General features: G+C 37.2%; 1 protein-coding gene across 1 annotated transcript in view; it reads left to right on the top strand.

Annotated features, from left to right (window-relative positions):
• The window catches only part of SLC6A2 (solute carrier family 6 (neurotransmitter transporter), member 2), a 74435-nt gene extending 48531 nt beyond the window's left edge, over positions 1 to 25904 (top strand). Inside the window, exons 8-15 of the mRNA XM_010584805.1 lie at positions 1930 to 2054; positions 2810 to 2922; positions 6111 to 6239; positions 8985 to 9084; positions 17909 to 18009; positions 20757 to 20924; positions 23454 to 23525; positions 25102 to 25904. Coding sequence (XP_010583107.1) covers positions 1930 to 2054; positions 2810 to 2922; positions 6111 to 6239; positions 8985 to 9084; positions 17909 to 18009; positions 20757 to 20924; positions 23454 to 23525; positions 25102 to 25125 — 832 coding nt within the window. The 3' untranslated portion in view covers positions 25126 to 25904. The remainder of the gene's footprint in view (positions 1 to 1929; positions 2055 to 2809; positions 2923 to 6110; positions 6240 to 8984; positions 9085 to 17908; positions 18010 to 20756; positions 20925 to 23453; positions 23526 to 25101) is intronic.
• Positions 25905 to 26379: the final 475 nt, after the last annotated feature.

Here is a 26379-nt window from a genome sequence, read left to right as displayed (position 1 = left end):
AAGTAAAAAGGTACAAGAAAATATACAGATTTGAACTCCCTAAACCAGATTGAAAACCAAAATCATGGAATACTTCCACTGACTTCAGAGAGCTTTGTACTTAATCCAGAGAAACTATAGGTTGCCAGCTGATTATCTGCAGTAGGTAGTATTACCAGGTTTGAGAACCCTTCAGTTAGAATGCTAACCACAGCAATCTTCCAAAATAACTTTTATTGTCTTCTGCAAATAATTTTGCATTAATCCCATAGCAGCTCCCTATAGAACCGTTTCTCTTCTGCATTCTAATTTGCTCTGAAATGGAAAAAAATCCACTTGAAACTAAGAAAACACCACAGATTATATGTGAAATCATATTATTTAGTTCTTAGCTTACTATATTTGTCCAATGTTTCTTCAAAAGCTTTGCCTTCCCTGTAAGAGTAATCTATAGTTTCATTAAATACTGTGGTTTTGTTCTAACCATAAAAACAAGCTTCAATTCAGTAGCATTTACAACACTTACAAATATCCTTCTTTTGGTCAAATAACTCCATAATGTGCTGACTTATTTTGTTCAAAAGGCTTTCTTGAAACAGTACAAATTGAAAATAATACTGTTTCCAAATGAAGGCCATAAATCAGCACTATACTGTCCCATCTATGCTTCAATACACCTTCCTTGAGAGGAATAGTGTCAGTAATGTAAGATAGGGTAACAATACTGAAAATCAGGGCCAGAAAATATGAAAATCTGTACTTAAATCATGATCTAGTTTTACATGCAAAATACTGAGAGCTATCTCAGCTCAGTTTATAAGGAGATAAGCATCACATAATCCAGTTATTGACTAAGCAAAAAGAAGCATTATTCACTTGCATAAGAATGTTTTTGAATTGTGGGAAACAAGAAATACTGTTGCCATCTTATCAGTGACAAATAACTAGCAATTTTCTTCTTTAATAAGTGAAAAGAATTTGAGTTTATGGGTCCAATCTGGTCTCTCTTGATCCTGCAGCTTTCCTCCAGGAAAGCACTTTAAGAATTGCAGGACATAAATTCTTCAGTGTTATCAAAATAAAGTGATAAAAGGGAGAGGATAAAGTTTGGTGTATGGCACCTATGTTTTTGGGTAGTGTAACTGATAAAAGGAAATCATATTTACTTTCTGCTTATTAAAGCACTGTTTAGCATTACTGATGTTCATAGAGCCCTGTCCTCTATTCTAAAGGTCATATGCAGCAAAAAAGACACTGTGCAGATTAGGCAGACATCCAAAGATGTATGGTCTACTTATCTTCAAGCTAGGTTTGGTAATAGGGATTATTAATACCCAGGAAAACTCATAATACCATGGCAGATTGATTAGAACCACAGCTTCGTACAATCATTACTATGTGATGCATACTGGATAATATTTAACCTTTAAACCAAATTCACTATTGTAACAATGTGATAAACAAGAGATGTATCTTTTTCAGAAAAAGCCTCACTAACTTCCTAGATGAAGGGACCTCATTATAGATTAAGGATGGTTATCCAGTGCCATCTAAATGGCAGCACAGTTTGCTAAAAATGCACTCCTGGAGTTAACTGAAAATACTCCTCAATATCTGCTTATATGAATTGATGAACAGTAAGGCTCTTTCACTTCAGGCCACTCTCTTGCTATGTTATGGCTACCAGCTAGGATGATGACATTACTCTTTAGTATCTTAACATTTAACATAGCTTTGTTGGTTTTTTTGAACAGAACTCAGTTTTAAATCAAAATAGTACACAGAAGTAGGTCATTTCCTAGCATAGTATGCTGATATGAGCTTTTGATCATCAGGATAATTGCATAATTAGCATTTTCACAAGAATCTTCCTATCGCTATAAGACAATCCCCATCTAGTTCTTAAAGTGTGGGTTTTTTTCACTGGGCTGTTCTTCTCTCCATCACTAGGGATGCTTTGCTGACTAGCACCATTAACTGTGTCACAAGCTTCATCTCAGGATTTGCAATTTTCTCCATATTGGGCTACATGGCTCATGAACATAAAGTTAAAATTGAGGATGTAGCCACTGAAGGTAGGAAGTTTATTTTGTACTAGTTTTATCCATTTTTGTACACCATTTATTTGCAAATGTGTTTATATTTGTTTCAAACAAGTGTGTGAAAATCTCATGGAAGTGACCGGAATTAACTTACTTGGAACTAAAACTCAGTGTGTAAATGCCTTGCTGAAATGTGAACTCTAAATGGTATTGATTCATCCCACCTCTGTTGAATCGAGGTTCCCGAACATCTTGCCCCTCACAAGTTTACCCTGTGCAACAGTCATTTACCACTGCATAGTATCTTGCAAAAGTATTGCTGTTGACTGCCATATACTGCTGTCTACTGTTTTGGAGGGTTCTGGTAAGCTTAGCTGTAGAGTCCTTTCACTGGTAACAGGTCACCCATGATTTCAGTTCCTGTATCTCTCACCACATCCAAGAGTTCTCCTGCCAACAGTGGAGTTTACATCCACATGGCTCCTTCTCTACTACATAGTTGAAAAGTAGCTAGTGTGGTTGCAAATCCCATAAAATATTATTAGAAATAGGAAAGAATGGAATAGTGGGGTTTTTCTAAGACAAAACTGTCATGAGTACCTTATTAAAGTATTTTGAATATATTTTTGGTATAATGCAAATTTTTTTTTAACAGCTACTCAAGAGTGTGATGTGGACTGATGTAAAGGTCAACTTAGTCATAATTAATCTTATTAAAATGAACATTTTGTGAAGCTAAGAAACATCATTTAGTAATACTTTTTTTTTCTTTTTCTTTTCTATTTCAGGAGCTGGTTTAGTTTTCATTCTGTATCCAGAGGCAATTTCAACTCTTTCAGGATCTACATTTTGGGCTGTGGTATTCTTCATCATGCTCCTTACTCTTGGCATTGACAGTTCTGTGAGTATTTCTTCCTTCTAGCCCTGACGTTTTTCCTTTATTGATATATTCTGTAACTGGAGAGGTATCAACCTTGAACAGGGGGTTTAGTACATTTCAAATAACATTCTGTACATTCCCTGAATCTGTTTTCACAGTCACAGCCAACATACCAACAGTATTACTCCTGGCAGTACATTTAAAGACTCATAGTATTTAAGAGAATTAGGAAAAGATCAAATCTTTTACAAGCCAGCAAATAATTACTCACTGATGCTTTTTTATGACCTTACAGAGGGGTTGTTCATCAACAGTTATTACTATTTAAAGGTATGACCCAGCATCACTACTATGAACTGTTGCTACTACAAACCTGCAGTAAGGTTTTGGAATCCCACTTGCAAAAAACAAGCCATAGTAAGACATTGAGTAGAGTGGTTTCTAGAAGAGATTTTTACATGAGCAGATTAATGAAATTCAGCACAAGATAGACAATGTCTGAAGGTACTCTGATTTTTTTCTACAAGCAATGATACAGAATTTCCTGCAAATTTAGTCACAATTTAAAAATCACACCAAAATATTTCCATAGTGGTTTCATTTTACTACTATGTTACTATAAAATGTCTAGTCTAACAAGTGTATTTGATCTTTCCATAATGTGATGACTTTTACTGTACCATGACATTCAGGGTCACAGAAACTTCAGCCCAGAAAATATCCCAAGTCTCCTAACAACTTTTGTACTGCTTTGTTGTTGCCAAAGACTCATCAAGACATCTGTTATATTTAGCTTAAAGGTTGATTAATTTCTGGGAAAAACAAACAGGGTCTTTAAGGAATAGTGAACCATGAACAAACATTCATAATTTTTAGTAGGGCAGGGGTTTCTTACTATTCTAAAACATAGAAGTCTCTTTCATAGTTCTGAATGTACGGAGCTGATCTAGGAACTTCTTGCTGGAAATGGCAAAAAACAGTGTTTCCATTGCTTACGACTTCAGAAAATGTCATTCATTTTGAAGGACAAGAAAGGGAAGGAATGAATTGACATGGAGGAGAGCAAAACTAAGAAAAATGAGGCTGTGGCCAGAAGCTTTGATTATCATTGGCAAATAGCTGAATGAGATCTTACGGAGTAAGGTCTGGGCTGTAAAGGTCAGATTCAGGTCTAAATGTTTCCAAAGTGCTTAGATTTTTGGATTCCAGCTCAGGTTCAATGAAGTTTGTCTATACACTAAGATCTGGATCCTTACTCAAATGTTTGAGGCAAGATTATATCTGGGTTAGCAGCTTGGCCATTTTTCAACTGTAAGCAAACATGAAGGATGGTAAGGAAGGGTTTAGCACAGCAGAAGGGCATGAATGACCAGTAGGTACAGGGCAGAATTAAGAAGAAGAAGAAAATACATGCTCAGAAGTGTTTAGATCCAAAGCAGTTAACTTTGCAACAGCAGTAAATTTAAGCAATGTAAAGAAACATTTAAGTGACAAAAACACAGGGCTTTAGATTGCAGAACACACTTATGCGACAAGTGTAGAAAGCTCTTTCTTGTGGAGCTAATTAAAATACTATGAACTGTGTCACCAAGTTTTGCTCTTTCTTTCTAAAGGGGGAGGGATTTGCTTGTTCATGTTTTGTTCAGGATTTTTCATCATTTACCTAAGAAAACTCAGGTCATACAGTATTTTTTTATGGTGGCCTTCTCAACTCTCCCCCCACATTTGACTGATCAAGCCCCTGAAGGGAAAATGAAAATTTTTAAAGCTAAAAATCAAACAACCCCAAAGCTAAAGAGGAATAATTATATATGAATACTTTTCTTCATGCATACAAGCCTGCACTGGCACAGAAATACAGACATCTGTACAAAAATGGAACTGCCAAAATATTTAAGCAAAGAGAAATCTGATCATGCAAGGTTAAGCAAGCAACAATGAAAAGGACAGAAAATGGAACAAATGTTTGGAGTAGGTATCTAGCTTGGCATAGGGAATTAACAAGGGGAATAAATCATGATACATTAAGAAGTGGTCCTTAGCCAAAATAATCCATGTTTTCTCCATTTTCAACTTCTCCATGACAATTTAAGTGCCAACACGGTAACAACTTCTGAGAACATCAAATATTAACCCATCTTAACTGCAGGGCACTTACTGATACCCCCCCAGACACCAGGAAATACAAGCCTACACTAGGTTTGGGACATTTTACTTGTGAACATTAGCTACCTTTAAAAAAAATAGGTCCACTGCCCACAGCAATTTGGCTGTAGACAGGAATCATTCAAATTCTAGAGAGACAATTCTCTGCTACTGATTTCAGCCAGAGATGCTGGTTTCATCAAATTCGTATAGGAAAGGGACAGGCTATGTCAGCAACTGCTAACCAACTACTGTATTGCACCAAGCACTCCAAGTCTTGCCATGATATTTCAGCATCAGAAGAAGCATGGAATCCAGCCTGTCCAAAATATTAAATAAATTTATTTATTATGAGAGGAGACTGGAATTCGTTTTCACAACTTCTTGGTGGAGGGGGTGCAGAATGCTTTCATTGGTGGAAAGAAATTAAAATTCATAACCACCTACATAACTCAGCAATTTCAATGAAAACTTGGGAAGTACCTTTCCTATATTGCAAAACAATGGCTAATGTTCAGCATTAACTTCTAGAAAATGAAGTAAAATTCTTTCATGTTGTCAACAAAAAAAATTACATCAAGCTTCCTATGTAGTGATTCTCCCAGGTCTGTAAAGATTTTTGTCGAACTGGTTTGGTTAATCAATGGCTAAACCGAATCTTTGTTCAGTACATTTCCCCTAGGTACTTGTTGTGTCTGTCTTTATACTAGTAATCTCTTAAGGAGTTTGGTTACTTAAGCTACCAGCTTTTTCCCCAAAGTATACTAAAATATATATTATTTTTCCCAAAGTACTGTCTACTTACTATCCTGATGAGTCAGCAAAGAGTCTGCAGAGGATATGGCTATCAAGCCAACAGCCATGGCACTTGACGTCCAGTTCCCTGACTCGCTTCTCTACCTCGAGAAAATAAATTATACCTCAGAACGCCAGTGATTTATAGCTGAAATGTCAGAAATCATACAGTGGTTGGGAATTAATTATACAAGCTGCTTTACATTATTCAATCTGTATTTACAACAGTCAGTAGTGTTTAACCAGAGCTCTTGCCTTCCCTTCCTCAGATGGGCGGAATGGAGGCTGTCATCACTGGCTTGGCAGATGATTTCCAAATTCTGAAGCAGCATAGGAAGCTCTTCACCTTTGGTGTTTCTTTTGGCACTTTCCTACTTGCCCTTTTTTGCATCACCAATGTAAGTACAACAAAAGTTTCCATTAACAAGCTACCTTAAAAATGCAGTTAACCTTATCAGATAGAAATATGAATAGGCTCAGGTGACTATTTTTGTTATAAATTTTAATTCTTAAACAACTTTATGGTCAGAACATTACTTTTAGTCTTATCTACATGAAGCTTCCCTGCTTTTTTTGCACAAGATCATTAGCTATCAACGGAACCTACACGTCTTTGTTCTAAAACACAGCTATCTGTGCTGCTGTTGGTTTTGTTTGAGTTTGTGTCGTTTGTTTTGGGTTTTTTTTTAAATCACATTAAATGGGACTGTGTTGAGTGCTTATTCCTGTGTGAGGAACTAAGAATTTCAAGTGACCAGACCCTTAGTCATCTGGCTATTCTCTTCCTGAAGCAAATAAGAAGCATTCACTTCTTGTGAAAGGAGTTTAGAACAATGATCTCCTCCCCACCATGTGTTTCTTAATGTTCCTTCATACACATAAATCTTACCTCTTACTCTTAATACCATAAAAAGCACACAGATAACTTACCCTGAACATCTAGTAACCTGTATTTATCACTACCATCATCCTGAATGATTTGCCTCACCAGGCTTTTAACAATTAATTAAAGGATGAGAATCACAGTGTTCTAGGTTGGAGAGAACTAACTTTTTTTTTTTTTTTGACAAAAAAGCAAAAAGCCCTGTAAGCAAAGATGCCAAAAGTGTCAGAAAACAACTGAAACTTGAGGTAGCCACCATGAAAATAGATGCGTTGAACCTCTCTCCTTCCCTAGAAATGGTTTCCAGATCTATTTTTAAGATTACTGAAATGGCATAAGTTTATAAATAACAAAGCTCTTTTTACACTAAAAGAATACCCCAATATTTTTACTCTAGTTTCTTCAAACTGGAAAACATCTGAGACGCTAGATATACCATTTTAAATACCTATCCTTTTAATACCATGCTATCTCTATTGTTACCTAAAGAATTTAACATACTCCTTCCTTATTCAAAGTTTCAACTGAAATAAAATTTCCTGCAGTACAAGATCAGAAGAAACTCAATGGTTAAGAACCTGAACAGGTGCCAGTGGGTGCAATCCCACTGCCTTCAAGTGAGCTAAAGCAGTTCAAGTTAACAACATAGGTCTAGCTTTTAAATAATGGCACCTGTTTATACTTAAGTTCACCCCACCAGCTGGAATGCACAAAACTGCCCAGACTTGTCCAAATGTATTGGTTCACATAACTGAAGAAGAACATTTTTAATGTGTACAAAATACAAAGAAAAACCCTTATGATACCATCACATTAAATTAATTTGTTTGATTTTGTCCTCTGAATTTTAAAGCTGTATTTTCAAAACATGTTTCTTACAAAACCGTATTTGACATTCGGTTTACTAAGTTTGATAGCAAAGGCATTCATTTAGAGCAGGTGTAGAGCAAAAACAAGAGGTCAAACCCAAATGTCATTCAATAAGGAACATTTCCTTTCCACACAACAACCAAAGTTCATTCAGTTTCCAGACAAGTCCCCACAGAATTAAAAACCTAGACAAGGCCTAAGTACTGTTCTCTCTATTTTTTTAAATATGCACAGCTGTTTCAGAAGACCATCTTTTTATAAGAAAAAAGAACACCGATTGATTGCAGAGATTAAAATCACCTAGAGATCTAAAGAGTACAAGTGCTATTTATACCATTAGTAAAAACATGGAGAATAATTCCTTTGATCCTCCCCTTCTGAACAGGCATAGCCAGATTAAGTTTGGTTGTAAAAAAAGATTTTAACAAAAATCTACTGCAACTGCAAACGTTTCAGTTGTTTACATGTGTAGAATGTCCTGAAACACTTAATTCAGGTTCATTTTGGAACAAGTAAACATACCATGGTCTTCCATTCCTCATTAGCCCAAACTAAATAAAATGAGCAGTAATTTACACAAAGTCACACCACATTGTAACATGAGGCAAAAAGTAGCCAAATTGCAGCTAAAGAAAAAAAAATAATCAGTGAAACAAGACTTCAGTAAATTCATTTACAGTTCTCAGTCATGAGCCACTGAAGAACAGAAATGTGCTGTTGTGAAGGAAGATGATCTGGTTTGCCCTCTCCCCTAAGCAAAGGCTTGCTAATACCACAGCCAAGAAACTAAACCGGGCAAAGCTGCTTCCATGCTGGGCTGGTAATAAAGACTTAACATGCAAATGCTCCCTTTGCAGGAAGATTGGAAGAGACAGATGCAGGCAGTCTAGGAAAAGGAGACATCAGTGTAAGTCTGCAGATTCACTGTACTACAGAATAATTGGCCTTAGGAACAAACTGAGTGATAATGGCTTGTGGAAACGCTTGTAGCGCTCCATTCCTGCCAATAATTTAGGAAGATCTTCATTAACTGCTGTAGACAGGCCCTGTCTTGCAAGCTGCTGAGCATTTTCCCGAACAGCCAGTGCCTTTGACTTCCACTGAACACCAAGTGCCAAGAGCACGCATTAATCATGCTAAACTGAGGCTTCTGTTTCCCAGTTAAGCAAGGACATAGGTGAAAGGAAGCCTCTTCAGAAAGTTGCAAGTCTGATTCCACTATTTTGTATGCAAATATGAACCTGTGTCTGCAGCATCAGCTCCATATTCAAATACTTGGGTTAAGATAATGTTTCAAGTAAAGCAGATTTCTGTTAACTAGATACTAAACTACTGAGATTATTTGATTTTTAACTTTGTTTTGTTGCATCTTTTAATTCCCTAATGCTAGGGTGGAATTTATGTCCTCACACTTCTGGACACATTTGCAGCTGGGACTTCGATATTATTTGCTGTTCTAATGGAGGCAATTGGAGTTTCCTGGTTTTATGGTAAGCACTCCATTTTGCACCTGCAAAATCTTTTTAAAATTCCAAATGCTCATTACAGGCTTACACATTTTTTTAAGGGAAAACAGCATAGCCTTGTATACATGAAACCATGACAAGCCAGGTTTCATGCAGTGATTTTCATCTGATTTATGAATAGTGACAGGAATGCAGACGTTCAGTGGGCCAAGCTTTGAAACCCTGCACAAAGCCAAAGAAAACTGCCTTGTGAAGGAGACTGCAGTGGGATGGAAATGTTACTACTTTTGCCAGTGTTTTGCAGCTCTTAACATAGCTGATGACTTGCAGTAGCAGGTTTATACCTGATACTTTCAAAGCAAGTAGATTAGCCTAAATACAGACTCACCTGTTCCTCCTTTCCATGAATTCCCCAGGGCCAATCTCAAGCTCCCACCATGCAATACAAATAAAGGTAGTTTGTCTTTAGAGAATTAAAATAATTCCTACATTAGTCCCTTTTGTTTGAGACAATATTCCACCTAACTGTAAAACACTAGTGGTTTAAAATTTATCTTATTTGATAGCATGGTATGGAATACCCAACGTCCTAGATACCAGAAACAATACTATTTTGAGTATTTCATACTAATTTATGCTACAAAAAGGGTGCAGTAATCTGTTTTATCCCCAATACGGCAGGCTTTATGAGTGTTCAGTTGATCTCTGGCACTAGGATGGAATCACTGTGTGCCAACCAGAGTGCAGTGATGTGCTAGAGTACCCTGAAAAAAATATGGCTCACAATTCAAGTCAGGTCTCAGATGATGTGCCCAGCTTATTAAATAACTTCCCAAGCCTTATTTGGTCTTTAATATTTTTCTCCTCCTTAAAGCAACATAAAAAAAAGCAAGACATTTGATACACAAGTTTCATGAGAAAGAAGAAAAACATTTTTTCTTTCCCCCTGTATAAATGATCACAATGATGGCAAACAGCCACATTCACTGCTCTAAACCCTATGAATGCACTTGGATAACCTTAACTGGGGAAAACCCAACAAATTAAAGTTGTGCTTTCCACCACAACACTGACTTTGGCAACACACCAGGACACTGAGTCTGCCTGAGCTCAGTCCTTAGCCTACAGGAGTGTCAGTGTCTTGTGCAGCGTCCTGTGTTGTCTAATTTCACCAAGGAAAAAACCCAATCCTCTGCTGTAAGTGACAAAGTTGACTACTACTACTCTCACAGAAGTGAAACAAAAAGGTTAAACAGAATATTGCTTAGAGTAGAAATATCTGAATATTTGATCATATATATATAGCCTGCTAAACCTCTGATTATAAAATTATGAGACTGGCCTGTGGGTGTTCTCCCCATCCCTAATTCAGCATTTAACAGATGAGTTGTTTTTAATTATCTGAAGTCAGTGTTTCAAACATTTCCCTTTTCCCCTATGCCCCCTACCTAGTGGAGTTCTTTTTATGTTCTAGCACTGACCTGGAGTTCAAAATTTCCCTTATCATATAGGAAGGTAGGGCAACTCATAGCCTCAAGTTTATTCACTGGAAAAGATGCTGCCTCCAGAAGAGCAGAAATTACAAAGTACTGCTAAGTCACCAAATCAAGCAGAAAAAAACAACTCATAATTTAATCCGATTTAGGCATATCTTGCTAAAGAAACAGTGAAAGTGATTCTTCCTTTCTTTTGGGGAGAATGCTATCAGTTCTTTATCTTGTCACAGAGTTAGTAAAATTGTAAGACCCCCAAAAGAATAGTTCACTTTCTCAAAATAAAGCAACAGGATTCTGCATCTTAGGTCTTATACAAAAGTCATCTCATTGCAACAGCCAAACTATTAGTTATATCTGAAATTGCTTGCTGCTAGATTAATCAAGTTTATTGAGCTCTTGTTAAGCTACTCTTAATTCTCATGTCATACTTTCTGGTTGGTCACAACTCTTTTCATTATTACCATGTTTCAATGTCGTAGCAGCCTGCAAATCTTCTTCCCACTGAAGTCTGTATTGAACTAGCTGCCCTGATTCCCAGTAAGATTCTTCTTCGCTGAAAGTCATCTTCACTTCTATTCAGAAAGTGTTTATAGTTAACGTATCATTCAGAAGGTTCTTAGGCATTATCATTCTTACTGCTGTTTACCTCCCTCGGTCACTTCTTTGTCCATCCGTTCTGCACCACCATATTCTTCTAGTCAAACAAACTCTCTCTTGCAGTTAAAAACCGTTGATGAGTGAATGACGTGAAAGAATGGCATTCATGCATAAAGCTGTTCAGTCTACTAAAGAAATAGTTTTTAGCTTTAGTGTACTAATTCTGTCACCCAACATCAGCATGGAGCTAGCAGCTCATATGCTTTTCTCAAAACAGTGGAGGCATTAGATTTCACAGACAACTGCCTTTAATCCCTGTAAAAGAGCTGAAAGCAGAAGAGTGATAATAGCTTAGCTTGGAAGCAGAGGCATAAAAATACTCTTCAGTTAGTAAGGGTAAGTTATTCTCTGCTACTATTAAAATAGGACTTACTGCACTTTACAATAGCTAGGCTTTGTATGTGGTTCACAGACTAAGCCAAGGTTAGTCAAATTTTGTTTATTTGTTGCACCTTCTGTCCTTCATTATCCTTTCCTTTCTCCCTCCTGCCTCCCCATAACCAGGAAAATATCTATTCATTTGTCTTAAGCAGCTGACAGATGTTTTTACTGACACAGTAAACATGACCTGTTGCTTTATAAAGTACTTATTACAGCCCCAGGTGCTATTTAAACTGATTAAATCTGGCATGGTCTTGTCTATGTCTTTTTTCTGATAGACCCCAGTTGCCTTAATGACCCAGATGAATATTAAGCCAGCCTGAAGGCAAGCATTGACATTTTGGCACAGACCAAGAACATGGAAATTTAGTTCAAATTATACCTATGACCACTCACTGTGAAGCTGCTTCTGGCAAAGGCCAACTGTATGTGTAAGAGAAGAGAGAGCCAGTTTGTTTTACTATACAGATGTATTTTATTTATGACTGCTAGCTTGTTACCATTTTTCCTCTTGTGCAACCCTGATAGACCCCTCTACTATAAAAGCCAGACACCTCTCCCACTGACACAACACTGCTCTTTGCTTTCACTTGCAGGAAAATCTCTACTCAGTCAGATTTTACTGTGAACATCTCCCTGAATGACTAGAATAAGCTCAGTATGAGCTAGCAATGACCTCCACCCTCACCTGTAATCTCATTGCTTTCATTTACTCAAATCATTTTCAAAAAAGATGCCTTAGCCTGAAATTTCAGACCAAAAGGTGCATTTGTTTGGAAAAAATCTAAGGTCAACTGTTTGATTTTGCAAAAGGGAAAGAAATTAACCAAGTACTGACTGCTGGTACTCATCTTTGCTCACAGATGCTTTTGTATGGATGTGTGCCTCGCATGAGAGACAAAAGTATGAATGCACACATTTCCATGGAATGGAAATACAAATGGGGCAAACCAACCTGGAGAGCTTACTGCACTGCCATGGTGGGGAAATGCTTCCTACTGTTCTGCTTGCTTTTACACTAGCACAGCTGCCCTTCCTTGGGAATGGTACTGGTACGGCTTACTCCCTTACTGCCACTGGGTGAGGGTCACCACCACCAAACAGCAATACCGCTCCAGAGTTAGAAAGGAAACTCAGGAGCAAAAAGGGACGGTTGTTGTTACTTCGCTACATGGCTAATCAACAGATACCTTGTTCTGTGCTCTGTAGGATTTGCAAATGAATGCCACACAATGGCTTTTATATTCTTTTATCTCTTCTTTCTCATGTTCCCGATGCCAACGATTGCTGAACTGTGTGAAAAAACAATGTCTTTCCTCATCTTCTCCTGGATGAGGGCTTGTATGCCTGGGGTTCTGCATGTGGTAGATACATGCTCGTTAGGACAGAGGCAGGGTAGGTGTCATCTTTATGTGCAGAAGAGCAACTCAAATGTAGTGAACTGGATGGCTGAGTGCTTGTGGGTCAGGGCAGAGGCCAGCAAGGGTGACATTGTGGGGAATATTGTTACTGAGCACGTGATCAGGGTCAGGAAGTGGAAGAAGCCTTCTTTAGGCAACTTGAAGAAGTGTCTAGATCAGACCCTGGTTCTTTCAGATGAAGGTATCAGGAGCAGCTTCTCAGGATAGATGCTAGGTGGGCAAACCAGAAGTGACACTCTTCTGGATTTGCTACTTGCACTCAAAGATGAGCTGCTCAGGGATGTGGTCAGCAGGCTAAATGAGTCAGAAGAGTGACCTGGCAGCATATGAAGGCCAACAGTGTACTGAGCTGTAACAGAAGCATAACCAGGAGATTACAGGAAATGATTACCCTCTTTTACTTGGCACTTGTTAGACTGCACCTGGAATACTGTGTCCTGTTTTTGACCCTCAGTAAAACAAGGTGGTGTTAAACTGGTGAGAGTCCAGTGGTGGGCCACCAAGACGTTCAGGAGCTGGAGAAGCACATGCCCAGTGCAGAAAATCTGAGAGAACTGAGCTTATTTAGCCTGGAGGAGGCTTAGGAAGGACCTGATAGCAGCCTTCCAAAACCTACAAGGAAGTTATCATGAGAGAGAGTCAGGCTTTTCACTGAGCTGCGCAATGGAAGGACAGCAGACCACGATCAAATTGAAAGGAAGAAAATCATTTTTCTATATAAAGACAATTACACATTGGAACAGTTTCCCCAGAGACTGCTTGCTGAATCTGTTCTTGGAGGTTTTCAAGACCCAACTGGACAAAGCCATGAGAAATCTGTTCTGAATTGTGCTGACCTTGATTTGAACAAGAGACTGACTGAACTAGAGACCTTCCAAGAACTCCTCCAAAAGGAATAATTTGATGGTTCTGTGATTTACTGTAATTCCCAAGGGCCAAAATATCAGATGGATCGATGAAGCAGTTTCACTACAACTCTTCATTTGCATACAAACTGTGTGAGCTCATACACTGCTACGCATGACCACACAGGTAAAACTCAGTATGGGAGAAAAAACTGTGAAGTAACATTCACAGGGAAAGGGAATTAAGTGCAAAATAACTTCAAGATTGATTCAATATACCTTTTTTCTTACTACTACATTATTTCAGTGTAGTCATTTGATTTTTTGGATTCATTTAAATCATATGTATGGCATTAAAGGCATTATTACTAATTTTTACTTTCCAAATTAAAAAAAGCTATATTCTAAGTATATAAAGAATACTATACATTACATAGCTAAACAAGATAGGAAGGGAAAACACATACACATACAAAGATTGCTTGTAGGGATCCAAATGATTGTTGGAGCTATGACATCACTTTTTGGAAACATGCCCACAAATTATTTCAGCTATGGCCACTAAGCAGTTTCACCCCAGGGCCAGGACCTGCTCAAGGGTTTCTCTACAAGTGACTGGTTCTGAAGCCACTGGCTAAGCCTGTACAGCAAAATGACTTACAAAGCTCTAGCAGGCAGCAGGGGCAGGAGGTACTGGTAACATGCAGACTTTCATTCTATCTGAACTCTGATCTCTGCGTCCCTTGAAGAAAGTTGCACCAATGTGAGGAGGATAACTTGCATTTATAGCCAAATCTACTTTTCACTTTCTTCCTGTTCTGTTCTTTTTTGCGTATTGATTTAATTCCCTTGACAACACAATATTATGTCTATAGAGAATGGGCCAAATTTTCTGTGCCATTTAATAGACCATTACCGTGGTGACATTCTCAGGCAGCTGTAGTGTTTATTAGTTCAGAAATTACACTGAAATTCTCTTTGGGTTCAGTGTATTTAACCAGGACCTGATGATAAATTGTAAGTCTCTCTTACTCGTTTTTCACTGGAAAAGCAAGGACATTATTTCTTTATTCAACACCAGGTGTCTAGCAAGTAACCTGGAGTTTTGTTTGTGGTACACCAGTTCCCTCCTGTAACTAAATGAGACACCCACAGTTTTGGTTTATCTTACAGAATCACAAAAAAAAATGGGTAAATACTTTCAAGAACTGGAAAAAAACAAACCGTACAGGTACCATCATCTGTAGCTATAGCTATGTTCTACTTTTACAGGTTGATTCTTAGAATAGTTATTTGAAGACATATAGTACTGAAAAAGCATGCTGTTGAAAAAGCAGTCTGAGAGCATGGCCTTCTTATCCCCCATTTTCTGTAGAAATTGAACATCAGGCACTATTTGAGCTCTGGGTATGTCTGTCTGGAAGCCTATGAATAAAATTTTTGGAGATACCTATTCCTTGTCTTTGACCTTCTGCACCATGATAAATTTCACTCAGTACATAGCAGCTGAAACTCGGTCACTTTAAAGTTCACAGAAGGCACTGCAAATAGAATTAGATTAAATTTAAAGAGCATTTGCAGATCCTTTTGGCTACTTTTCTTCACCTGTACATAATAATGGGGGCTAGAAATCAAAGAGAAGTTTATACTTGAATATCCAGACCTTGAAAATATGTTACATCCTAGCTGCATGTAAAGGACTACCTAAAGCTGTCATAATTATTTACATTAAATACATTAAATAAATCCTACTGAACTGATCCACATGAAAAGAAACAATTATAGTAAACTATACATCCTCTCAAACAAACAAATGTTCACAGCAAACGGCTGCATTTCTGCTCTTTACCTAATAAGGTTCAGGATTAAAAGTAAACTTCCTGAACACATCAAGTATAATAAATTACAAACTAGTAGTCTGACATGACAGATTGCACTAAAGAGAACTACTTCTCTGTGAGCCAATGTCTCTAAGGCATAAAGCCAGAGATTGTTTTCTTTTTAAAGAAAACTGAGAAGGATGTATTTTTCCCACTTTTCTATCAGTGATAATCATCCTATTCTAAAATACAGTGTGGAAAATAGCATGGGCTTAGATTAAACTTTTGCAAGATATCTCATACTGGTAAGTCCAACCAGAATAGAAACAATAAAAAAAAAAAATGGGAAGAAGCTACTATTCAAATGGACATTTTATAGTCACTATAAAATGCATGTTTTCTTTGCATAGTAAATTATAGTACATTACTTAATGCAAAAAAGTGTTCCAATAAATACTGAAGATGGAAAATGTTCCACTGAAGACTAGACTATTTCCAGAAGTCCAAAGTATGTGAGTTGACATCAATAATTACTACTAGAGTAAAAAATATACGTTTCTCACATATAGACAGCTTGATACCCTTGTAGATGATTCAAAATGTCTAGCTAGATCAGGCTAGTGCCACTCACAGAAGCACATTATACTTGTGCAATGCTTCCTGAGGTATTCAGACACAGAATTCATAACACTTACTTAAATGTGTAAAACCCGTAAGGAATTAAAAGGCACTGACTGAAATGCCATTTTTTCCTTATTCACTCTTAATTTGGTATGTCCTGAGGAATCCAGGACAGTAGACTTTTTTGCTTTCACCTTGGCCTGCACAACATGACATATTCTGATTTTGAAGTTACGGTCTAGACAGTGTTTCTGCAGGGGAGTCAATAAGGTCAGAGGATCTTCCTTTCTACATTGACTGTGAGGAGAGATTTCTACTGCAACTATTTACACTGTTTTTATATCTATTAATACTTCAACTGACATAAGTACTAAGTACACACACGTGACAACATACACACGCAAAAGCTCAGACTAGATGGATTCAAGGGATATTAAAAACTGAGAACTGGGTATTTGCAGCTTTTCTCCCTTCTGGCCATTACGTCACTTGCCAAACACTTTGTTCTAGTGCCTCCATTTCTCTGTACTGTAGTGCAGTGAATCCCACTGCAGGTAGCTAACATTTGAGTCATTTTGAATGGAATACTACTATAAAGTTTTCCTGACAATAGAAATCTTGTAAATTATTTCTTGCATGCTAATCCAAAGTCTTATACTGAAATATTGTATGTTACTATCAAGGTTTTGATAATAATCAATCAATGAAGCCATCCATGTTTCTAAACCCGTATTCTATATTCCTGGTACAATTAGCCATACTTATCTTTGATCTATCTCTTAATTTAATGATTTTCATGTTATCCTCTGCTGTCTTAATTACTGCAGCAGATAAAATTTCTGACTACTCGTGGTTTTTACTTACATGAAGAGATCATGTATCTTCTAAAGTATCTACCACAGTTACCTTACTAGATATTTAGATGCATACAGAGGTAACAATTTTAGAAAATTGTAGTTGGTATTATAATTTTCAAAACCACACAGGATATTCTAAAAAAGGCCACCTGTTTCTAGCTGATGTAGTTTTGTATATATTTATGCTGAAGAGAAGCATCATCTCCTTAGTTACTTGGAAAGGTGATAAAAGATGAAATTACATTTGTCACAGATATAATGAACATTCCACGGTATTCAGTGAAACAGAATAAGTAAAGTATGCCATTAAGTGGAACAAGTAAGCCTCCTTTGATAAATTAAGAATCATATGAATCTACCTCATTATCAGTAAGCAGTTTGTGTGAGTAAGGGTCTGGGTTTTCCTTCAGTGTACTCACAATAGTGTTGAGTAATTAGGTTACAATAGTCCACAAATATTAAAAAAAGTGTGTCCCATTCACAACTTAATTCTAGATATTTGTGAAATCCCATTTTTCAATGGTAATGCTATTTGCAAGAGGCCTTAAGAGCTCACAGGCATTTAAGTCTTGGATACAGTGATGTCAAAGACACATCTAGTCAGTGAAGAGAGATCAATGTTGTTATCTTATGTGTCTTCTGATTTGGAAGTCATTCATGTTTGCTTTCTGAAAGAGCAGATGGGTTTGGGTATGCCAGCATCTCATCAGTTTAGATTTACGGCAGTCTGATGTTTAACATCCCTTCCAGGTGTGGACAGATTCAGTGAAGATATCCAACAAATGATGGGCTTCAAGCCAGGTCTCTACTGGAGATTGTGCTGGAAATTTGTTAGCCCTGCTTTTTTACTGGTAAGTGTTGATAATTATTTCATCATGGAAAGAATGCTAGTATGTTGCTTCCTAGAATATACAATAGGTACCAAGAGCAAGATACCCATTACTATGCCTGATGTCAGGATGAATAGAAGACACTCCAATTTAATTTTTAATTCTTGTTTCTCCTCAATGGCATTGGTTATATTTTGTACAATACATTTCAGTTGTGAAAGAGAAGCTAATTGTGGCTGTGGTCATCTTCTGTTCCTTTACTTTAGCAGGATTTAAAGAAAGCAGCTTTTCTAAGGGAACACTGAACTCTTAGGCAGTGTCCTCCCTGCCCCCCCCAGCATCTATCTGTATTAAACACAAATCATTCTGATGGGAAAATAAACTGGCCAGGGATAAGAGATTGTGTTAGCAAGAATTTATTTTTCATTGGAGGATACCAAGATACCTGAATTGCGGAATGACACCTTAGAAAAACTAATAGGTAACTACATAGTAATTAACTATGTGAAACACTGAAGAGGTGTATTAAATATACCTTGTGAGCTGCCTGATGAGAAAAAAAGTGCTTCATTAATTTGGGGAAAAAAATTCCCAAAGTATGAATTTGGTTGCTTTGTGTAAAGGTTAGATTCAGAACTAAACTACAGTTTTTTATTGGGATCTTCTCCTATGCATATTTGTAAATCAAAAGGTCACGATGAATAATATGGAAATTTGAGCTCACTATGATTTTAGGAGACTATTAATTGCATTAAAGCTGTGCATTCTTAAAGCAGTACTGGTATTCCAAAGATACACTGGGTAGGCTTCTATGACAGCCTTCAGGTCCACTTTTTTTTTTTTTTTTTTAAATATAAAAGCTTCTGGCCCCAATTCATCAGTAAGCACCTACCAAGCATGTATTCATTATCCTTTTAAACACCATTCTATAGAAGCTTGTATGGGACTATATCCTGCAGCACTTCAAACAAGATGACTCAAGCAGAACAGAAAAATGCTGCACCGAGCATCCTTAGGTTTTGCACATCTAAATTTGACAAAGAGAGAGTTCTAGCAAGCTAGCTAGAGAAAGCTAAAGTGACTGTCCATCTAACCTTCACGTAGCTTAAGATTTCTTGGTGAAATGGCCCCAATACCTTCCTACCAAAGCCTATAAACATAAGGGTCAGAATGAATCTGTAGGTAATGCAGGTAATGCATCTTTCAGCCATCACAATGCACAAATTTTTTTCCAGCTGGAAGTGCTAAACTTGGAACATATCAACTTAATTACTGGGTACCAATATATTTTAAAACCCATGGGAATAGTATCACACTGGGTAGGGGACACTGGGCAGTTTTGTTATAGCTGTACATTTCCTCAATTTTCTAAAAGGCAAGATGGACATTACAATCTTGATTTATAGGGGAAAAGTGAATATAATTTACCTTCTTACAGCCTATCTTTTGAGTTCATTATTCAAGACATTAAGAAAATAAAGCAAATTATGTTAAACTGACCAAAATGGTTGAACATTCATTTATAAGTGAAAACTAGAAAGATGGTCACTAGCATGGAAAAAAGGTAGTCCACCATTAGCCTACATAATTAAAACCTACAAATTCTAGAAATTTGGTCACTTGATCTAAGAAACAGCACTTCTGTTCCACCTGTATGAAGCATGCAACCTGCCTCACCAGAAGAGACTGAGACCATAAGCACAGTAAATACAAATGAAAAAAAATCAGATATAGTTTCTTTGATATATATATAGTTTAGGATAATTTAGAAAAGGCTATAAAATTGTCAGACTTCAGTGTAGTTCTTGCTCTAACAATCCCATGCGTGCTTAGTGCAAGGTGGCCCCTGTTTGGGACTGGTAATGTATTACAGAAGTTCCTAATAATAAATACAGTTCTTTATAAGAAAATGGTAAGTTGGAGTTGGTCAGGTATCTGATATTAGGAAATATCTCCTTGAACCTTTTTTCTCCATACTGTTTGCAGCTATGTGCATCATCCCAAGAAAAATCTCAAAATGGAATTTGTATTTTTCTAACCAGATTTCACACTATCCTTTAACCCACACCATTACTCTCCTTGTGTAGCCTTTGAAACCCTAGGCTCAAAATACTCTAATTTGAAATTGCTATATGGAGCAGAATGCACAGGCCCAGAGAATCAAATCAAGGAACTCTGCATATTACACAACCCATGTGGAATTAACAGGAGGGAAATAGGGTGGTACCCCACTCTTTCCTTCTTGCATCTAGTACTGGACAGGGTAACACCAGCAGATAAAACCCAACTTTGTCTTCCAGGCCTTAAGGCTGCTTGACCTTTCCTCAGTAAATGTATCATGCTGGAGTTTGCGTTATGCTTCTCATTGAAAAATGGGTACAAAACTTCTAAATGAAGCCTAATGCCTCTGGAAAACAGAGAAGGGAAAAACAATAGATCTTAGAGGTTTTTCTCGACTACAGAATCCCTTTTTTATATCTGTAGCACTAGTTTGACTGAGGCAGTAGCAGACAACCCCCTGATCTTGCCACCAAAATTCCAAATAATCTGTGTCCAGAATAGCTAAAATGAACTGTTGATAGTAGTAAATGCATTAAGAACTTCAACAGTTTAAGCAGTTGAGGCACAAAGTAAATCGGATGAAGGTAAATGGTAAAGCTGGATTGAAATATACCTTAGGGTAGCTGCCTAATAAAACACATGAAATCATTTTTCCACTAAGTTTCTTCATCCAAAAAGTGTGGTTCATTTTATTCTTTCTTCCCTAGTTTGTCGTGATAGTCAGCATAATAAATTTCAAACCTCTGACCTACGATGACTACACCTTCCCTCTCTGGGCAAATCGCATTGGCTGGGGAATAGCATTATCTTCAATGATACTTGTGCCTGCCTATATTATCTATAAATTTATGAATGTGCGTGGGACCTTTAAAGAAGTAAGTGGAACGTTAATAAAATGTCATGAAATGTTGCTATGAAATTAAAAGGTTGGATCTAAGTTGGCAGTTTGTTTCTCTTACTCCTGAAACTTATTACTTATGAGTGACCTTTTGGATCCAACTGTCAGATGGATTGGAGTTTTGAGGTAGTATTACTGCATGCTGTTTGAGTTTCTAGATAGAAATTAGCTTTCCAGACAGCACCATAATAATTCTGAAAAATTATTTTTCATGCATGTAATTAATCCAATTGATGAGATTTTTTTTTCCCTTATTAACAAAAAAATATACAAATTATGGTATCTTCATATTCAACTCTGAGGTATGGTCTTCACACAGTTCTACCTAAACAGAGTTCAGTCCAAGGTATGCTTTATCACTCTATGCTGGAGTGTTGTAAACTGTTATATGTACAAAGTTAATTCAGAGCTCTCCTGTCTTAGCATTTTAAGTCTCTAAACATATATCCACATGCTGGGAGGGCAGGATATGACCCCAAAGTAGCCCTGTGTTCAGGATGGCCTTTGTTCATTTAATGAGCATACAGAAAGGACAGAAGAAATGCCTTAACTGGGTCATAGCAATAGATCCATTTAGCCCAGTATTCTGTCTTTAACAGCAGCCACTTCATATTTGATTTTCTCTGTCAATTATGTATCCTTATCCTCTATCTACTGGAATTATTTCAATGTTCTGCCAAGGCTAGAATTAATACAGGTCTTTCTATTGTGTTCATCACTAATATCAGAATGCTTGAAGAAACTTAATAGTCAAGATAGACCAAGGTGCTGAAATAGATCTGGAGATCAAGAAAATTCTGACATAGGCACTGCTTATGGTCCCATCTAGCCTGTTACTTTTTAACTACTTCAGTAAAAGAACTAGGGTACTAGACAGCAGCATCTTGCCCTACATAAACCCACTTCATGCATAATATGCCTTGTCTGTGCACTGAATAAGGCAGAACCAGAGGGAGACACAATTTGTGACCATCTTATTCTAATGATTTGCCTAACAGCAAGAAGTTTAACACTACAACCTTAACAGTGTTTTTTAACTTCATTTATATGTTTATGTGTAATCTTAATGTATTAATTCCATTTAAAAGAACCTGTTTCTATGGGGAAAACGCATCCATATTTCCTTACAGTTCACTCCCCTGTACTTTTCTTTATTTGTCACTTCAAAATGCCACAGGATTAAGGTTCACTCATCATTTTACCATCATATTAATTTTACCATCACTGTCAAAGTAGTTTATCTATATTCTTAAAACCTCTAATGGTGCTCAGAAGTAAGACTCCTCACCATTATACAGCATCAATTTTTGTCCTGTCACATGTCATAATTTTATAACCTAGTCTAGACTCTCTGACTTATACCTAGTTCTATTGCTCTCCTTTCCTACAGCTAGAGTTACACAATGGTGTAGCAAGATACTGACACTCTTAGGCAAAGCACTGAACCACCACCACACAGAGAATTAAGCAGAAAATAGGATGTCACCCTTTACCTAGATAGGGCACACCCCCTTGCCTAGACCTGGCAGACCCAAAGGCATAAATGCCTCATTTCTGAAACATTACAGTCACCTCATTTAATGTTCACTTCAGAAAGACACCCTGAAGTGGGAGCACCTCTTCACCTTCACATCTCAATGTTGTGCACAATTTCTAGTTCTCATTTCCAGCAATTCTATAAACCCTTTGTTTTCTTCCATTCCTGGGGGGTTTACAAACCCATTTTCTATTAGCATCTAAGCGTCAAAGAATAATTTGTACTGGCCCGAAAGGCTTTTGCCAACTTGCACAAGTTTACTGATATTGGCATGCAGAAGCCTTTGGCCAAACCCACATTTTCTCATTCATTTTGTAGTGTTAGCAAGTTCTGGTTTGTCTTTTGCAGCTCCTGTAGATAGCAACTCTCCGATTTCCCCATGAGAAATATAGCAAAAGGCTAGTATATTACATCCAAGTAACATAAGATATGATGCCCTAATTTGTGGCTCTTAAAAAGTATGGGGAAAGGTATGCTCTTAGTCTAGTGGGAACTCCTTAAGTTGTTTGAAAGTTCACGATAAACCAAAATCTACGTCATTCCAAATGGCCCAGCATAGGGTAGACAAGGGAGACGAGCTGGGAAACAGTCAGTACCTCCTTCCTCTCCCACTGGGAGTGGTCAACCCCATCACAGCACTAACAGAAAAGTGTGAATTTAGGGGATGTAAGGCCTGTGATAGCAACTTGTTCCTGATGTTCTTTTCCATATGCACTTGCTAAATACTTGAACTTAGTATTTGCATAAACTTTCTACTGTTGCTTCTTATATTAAAGGCTAATACCAAGGGGCTTACAATAAGCTTGCTCTCTCAGTGACCAAGTTAAAGGCACATGATGCAGTGATATTAAAGATTTAAGTTACTGTTTTAAATAAAGTTCATACTACTTCCCCATTATAGATTGGGGATTACACACATAATCCCACTTCATATGGCTGACTTTTTCCTCTTCTTCCCATCTGGTTTAGAGACTAGCTTACTGCATCACACCTGAAAATGAGCACCAACTCGTGGCACAAGGAAATGTCAGGCAGTTTAAGGTTTGTACTCCTTTCACCACGCTTCCTCTCCTGATACCAACCCTTTCCTGTCTTTAGCAACAACTATGGGTTTGCACTAATCTCGTCATAGTGGATACCTTTGCAGGTCTGTGGTTCTTTATTTCTGCCAGCATGACCAGATGCAGGAGGCTCAGTACCATATGCATCAACTCTGTTGGAAGGCTTTTGGCACCTTCCTTCTTTGACTAAGAAGAGCCCACAATTTTACAGATCACCTGAATCCAGTATTTTAGGTTGTATCTGAATACAGTGAGATCTCACCAAGAGACGAAGGTATTTCCAAACTATCAAGTGCATTTGAACAGGTCATAGCCTCTCCCTCAGTTATTGCACAGCAATTTGAAGTCATGTTTCCTGAACTCCAATTATGTACCACAACACATCATAAACAGCAAAACAAAATAGCCAGCGTCAAAGCTTAGACATAATGGCCGTGATGAAATAATGTGCTAAATTATGTGGAATAGGCTTTCCCCACAGGCCTACAGTTGATTGAAAACACTGCTGGAGACTTCTTAAGCATCCATGAAAAATATGCTATAGGTTTCCAAATACTGCTTTCCTTTTAGCAAATAAAATGAGCTTATTGAAATAAAGTCCTTTTTGTAGAAGATAAAAAGGATGCAAATATGAAGCTTGTTACACTTATCAGCATTCATGCTGGACCACTTTCTGTCTTCAAAGTTGAAAGCAACTAGAATTATGCACACCACCTCAAAACATGACCCAGATTTTATAGTGGTGGTTTGTATGTTGGTATTGAAAAAAAGAAATTTGCTTTTTGCTTACTCTAAAAAAATACTGTTTAAAGTAGAATTTTTAATTTTAAAGGAAATAATCCAAGTGTAGATTTATGGGACGCAGAATGGAAACAGGAAGAAAAGGCTCCCTGTTTCATGACCATAATTTTTTTGATGTGGCCAAGAATATGTAGTAGCACAGCATCTCTTCCTGCCTTCTCTTTCCCCTATTCCTGCCCACAGTTGTCTGAAGATTTAATGTTCCATCTGTAAGTAATAACTTGATTTTTCCAGAGGCAGATGTTCCTGTGTGAATGGGCTATAAACAGACATTCCCACACAGTACTGGTCTTCTGAACCCAAATCTATAATGGCAAAAAGGAGAAAAGATTGTACTCAGAAGTAAATTCCTAAAGACACCTCAAACCATGCCAAACACTAGGGCATATTAATGTGTTGCTGTCTTCAGTGGAAGGCTAGGAATAGCTTTGTTCTTGCTAAAGCATAGTTAGTGCTTTGTTCATGATGTTTAAGTTTGTAAACAGAACATTGACTACTGTAACCGAACAAGTACAAAAATTTTCTTCTCATATATGTTCGGCAGTTCTGAATTTTGAAACTCAACTGAGAGCTGACTAAATATCTTTTATATTCAGCACATTTCTCACTGCAAACTGGAATCCACAAAAATTTAGTTATAATCTCTCTGTTATTTTGAAGCCTCTCTGTAACTCTAGATTTGTATTTAAAACATCTTTCACTATCATCATTTGAATCAATAATGTTATTAAACAACTACTTCTGTTCCCTTACAGCTTCAACACTGGCTAACAATATGACAACCACAGGTTAAGGAAAAGCCAATATGTTAAGCTAAACTGAGAATACAGAAAAGTCAAGTTCAAAGCTCCCTCGATTATGCTTGGACCAGGCTGGCTCAGAACTTATCTACTGACTCTTTGAGGGAAGACATCTGCTCTCTGTTCTCAATGCCTCCCTTCTATTACTTGGCTTCAAATGATCTTTAAAGACTCCATTTAATTTTTCCTACATCCTTTGGTGCCATAAGATCCCTACATGACCAAAACTTGTGAGTTTTACTATTGGCAGAAGTGGAGGAGGGGGGAGCAGAGAAAAAAGCAATCAACATAAGTTAAATGCTCTTTTATTGTGAAGAAGTGAATTAAATTTTTCTGACAGTAATAATTACTTCAGATATTCATGCCACGACCTATTTTAAACCAACACCACCTGAACGTTCTTAGATCTAAGGAAAGAGTATCTCTCAATTATGAGGAAAGAGCAATTTTAACTATGTACTAATGTCATTAGCTTTCCTGCCATACTATCCTTTGGGATATGAGTTTGCATCCTTCTGAAGTGAAGACTCAGTGCTTCGTTTTCAGTGGTTTGTTATTAGTTTCTTCTCTTGGTGAAGAAGGTTGTCTTTGCTGTATATGTCCGTGTCATTTTCTGTCCAGTTTAATTACACAAGCTGAAGAGCAGCAGGAACAGAATTCCTGTTACAGTTACTAACTACAGAATACAGTTTAATACCACACTGTACTTAATGAAAAATATATTCCCTTATATCAACTATTGAAATGGCTTTATCATATGATCCATACTCCACAGACTTTTTCAGCTAAGTATGAAAGTTACATTCAAATAGACAGACTTTCATCTTTTTGTTATATGTTGTTCCAAATATAGAATGTAAAATACATAGGAAGAGAGGATAATTTTTAGAATTACATAATCTACCCAGAGGCACCAAGATACCAAACTTTGGCTTTATTCTCCTGCTGTGACCATGCTGTTATTATAATTTAACCTGGATTCACCTACCAAAACATAGTAAGATTACAGTGAATAATTTAGAAGGATATTTCAGGCATACTCAGCTCTCTTAAGTCTATTCCAGCTCTTCTCTCTGGTAGTATTATGCAAGGTAGAAGATATAGAACAAACTCACATTTGGGTGCTGTTCTTATTCTGTGGTCACTTATCACTATAGTATCTTCCCAGTGATCACTAGATTTGGTAGCTTTGAGTTATTTCTTGTACTTATTTATCACTAGATCTACAGTAAT

Source organism: Haliaeetus leucocephalus, unplaced genomic scaffold (genome assembly GCF_000737465.1).
Source record: "Haliaeetus leucocephalus isolate CR32 unplaced genomic scaffold, Haliaeetus_leucocephalus-4.0 Scaffold92, whole genome shotgun sequence".
Taxonomy (NCBI): Eukaryota; Metazoa; Chordata; class Aves; order Accipitriformes; family Accipitridae; genus Haliaeetus; species Haliaeetus leucocephalus.
This window is presented reverse-complemented; position numbering and strand designations above follow the sequence as displayed.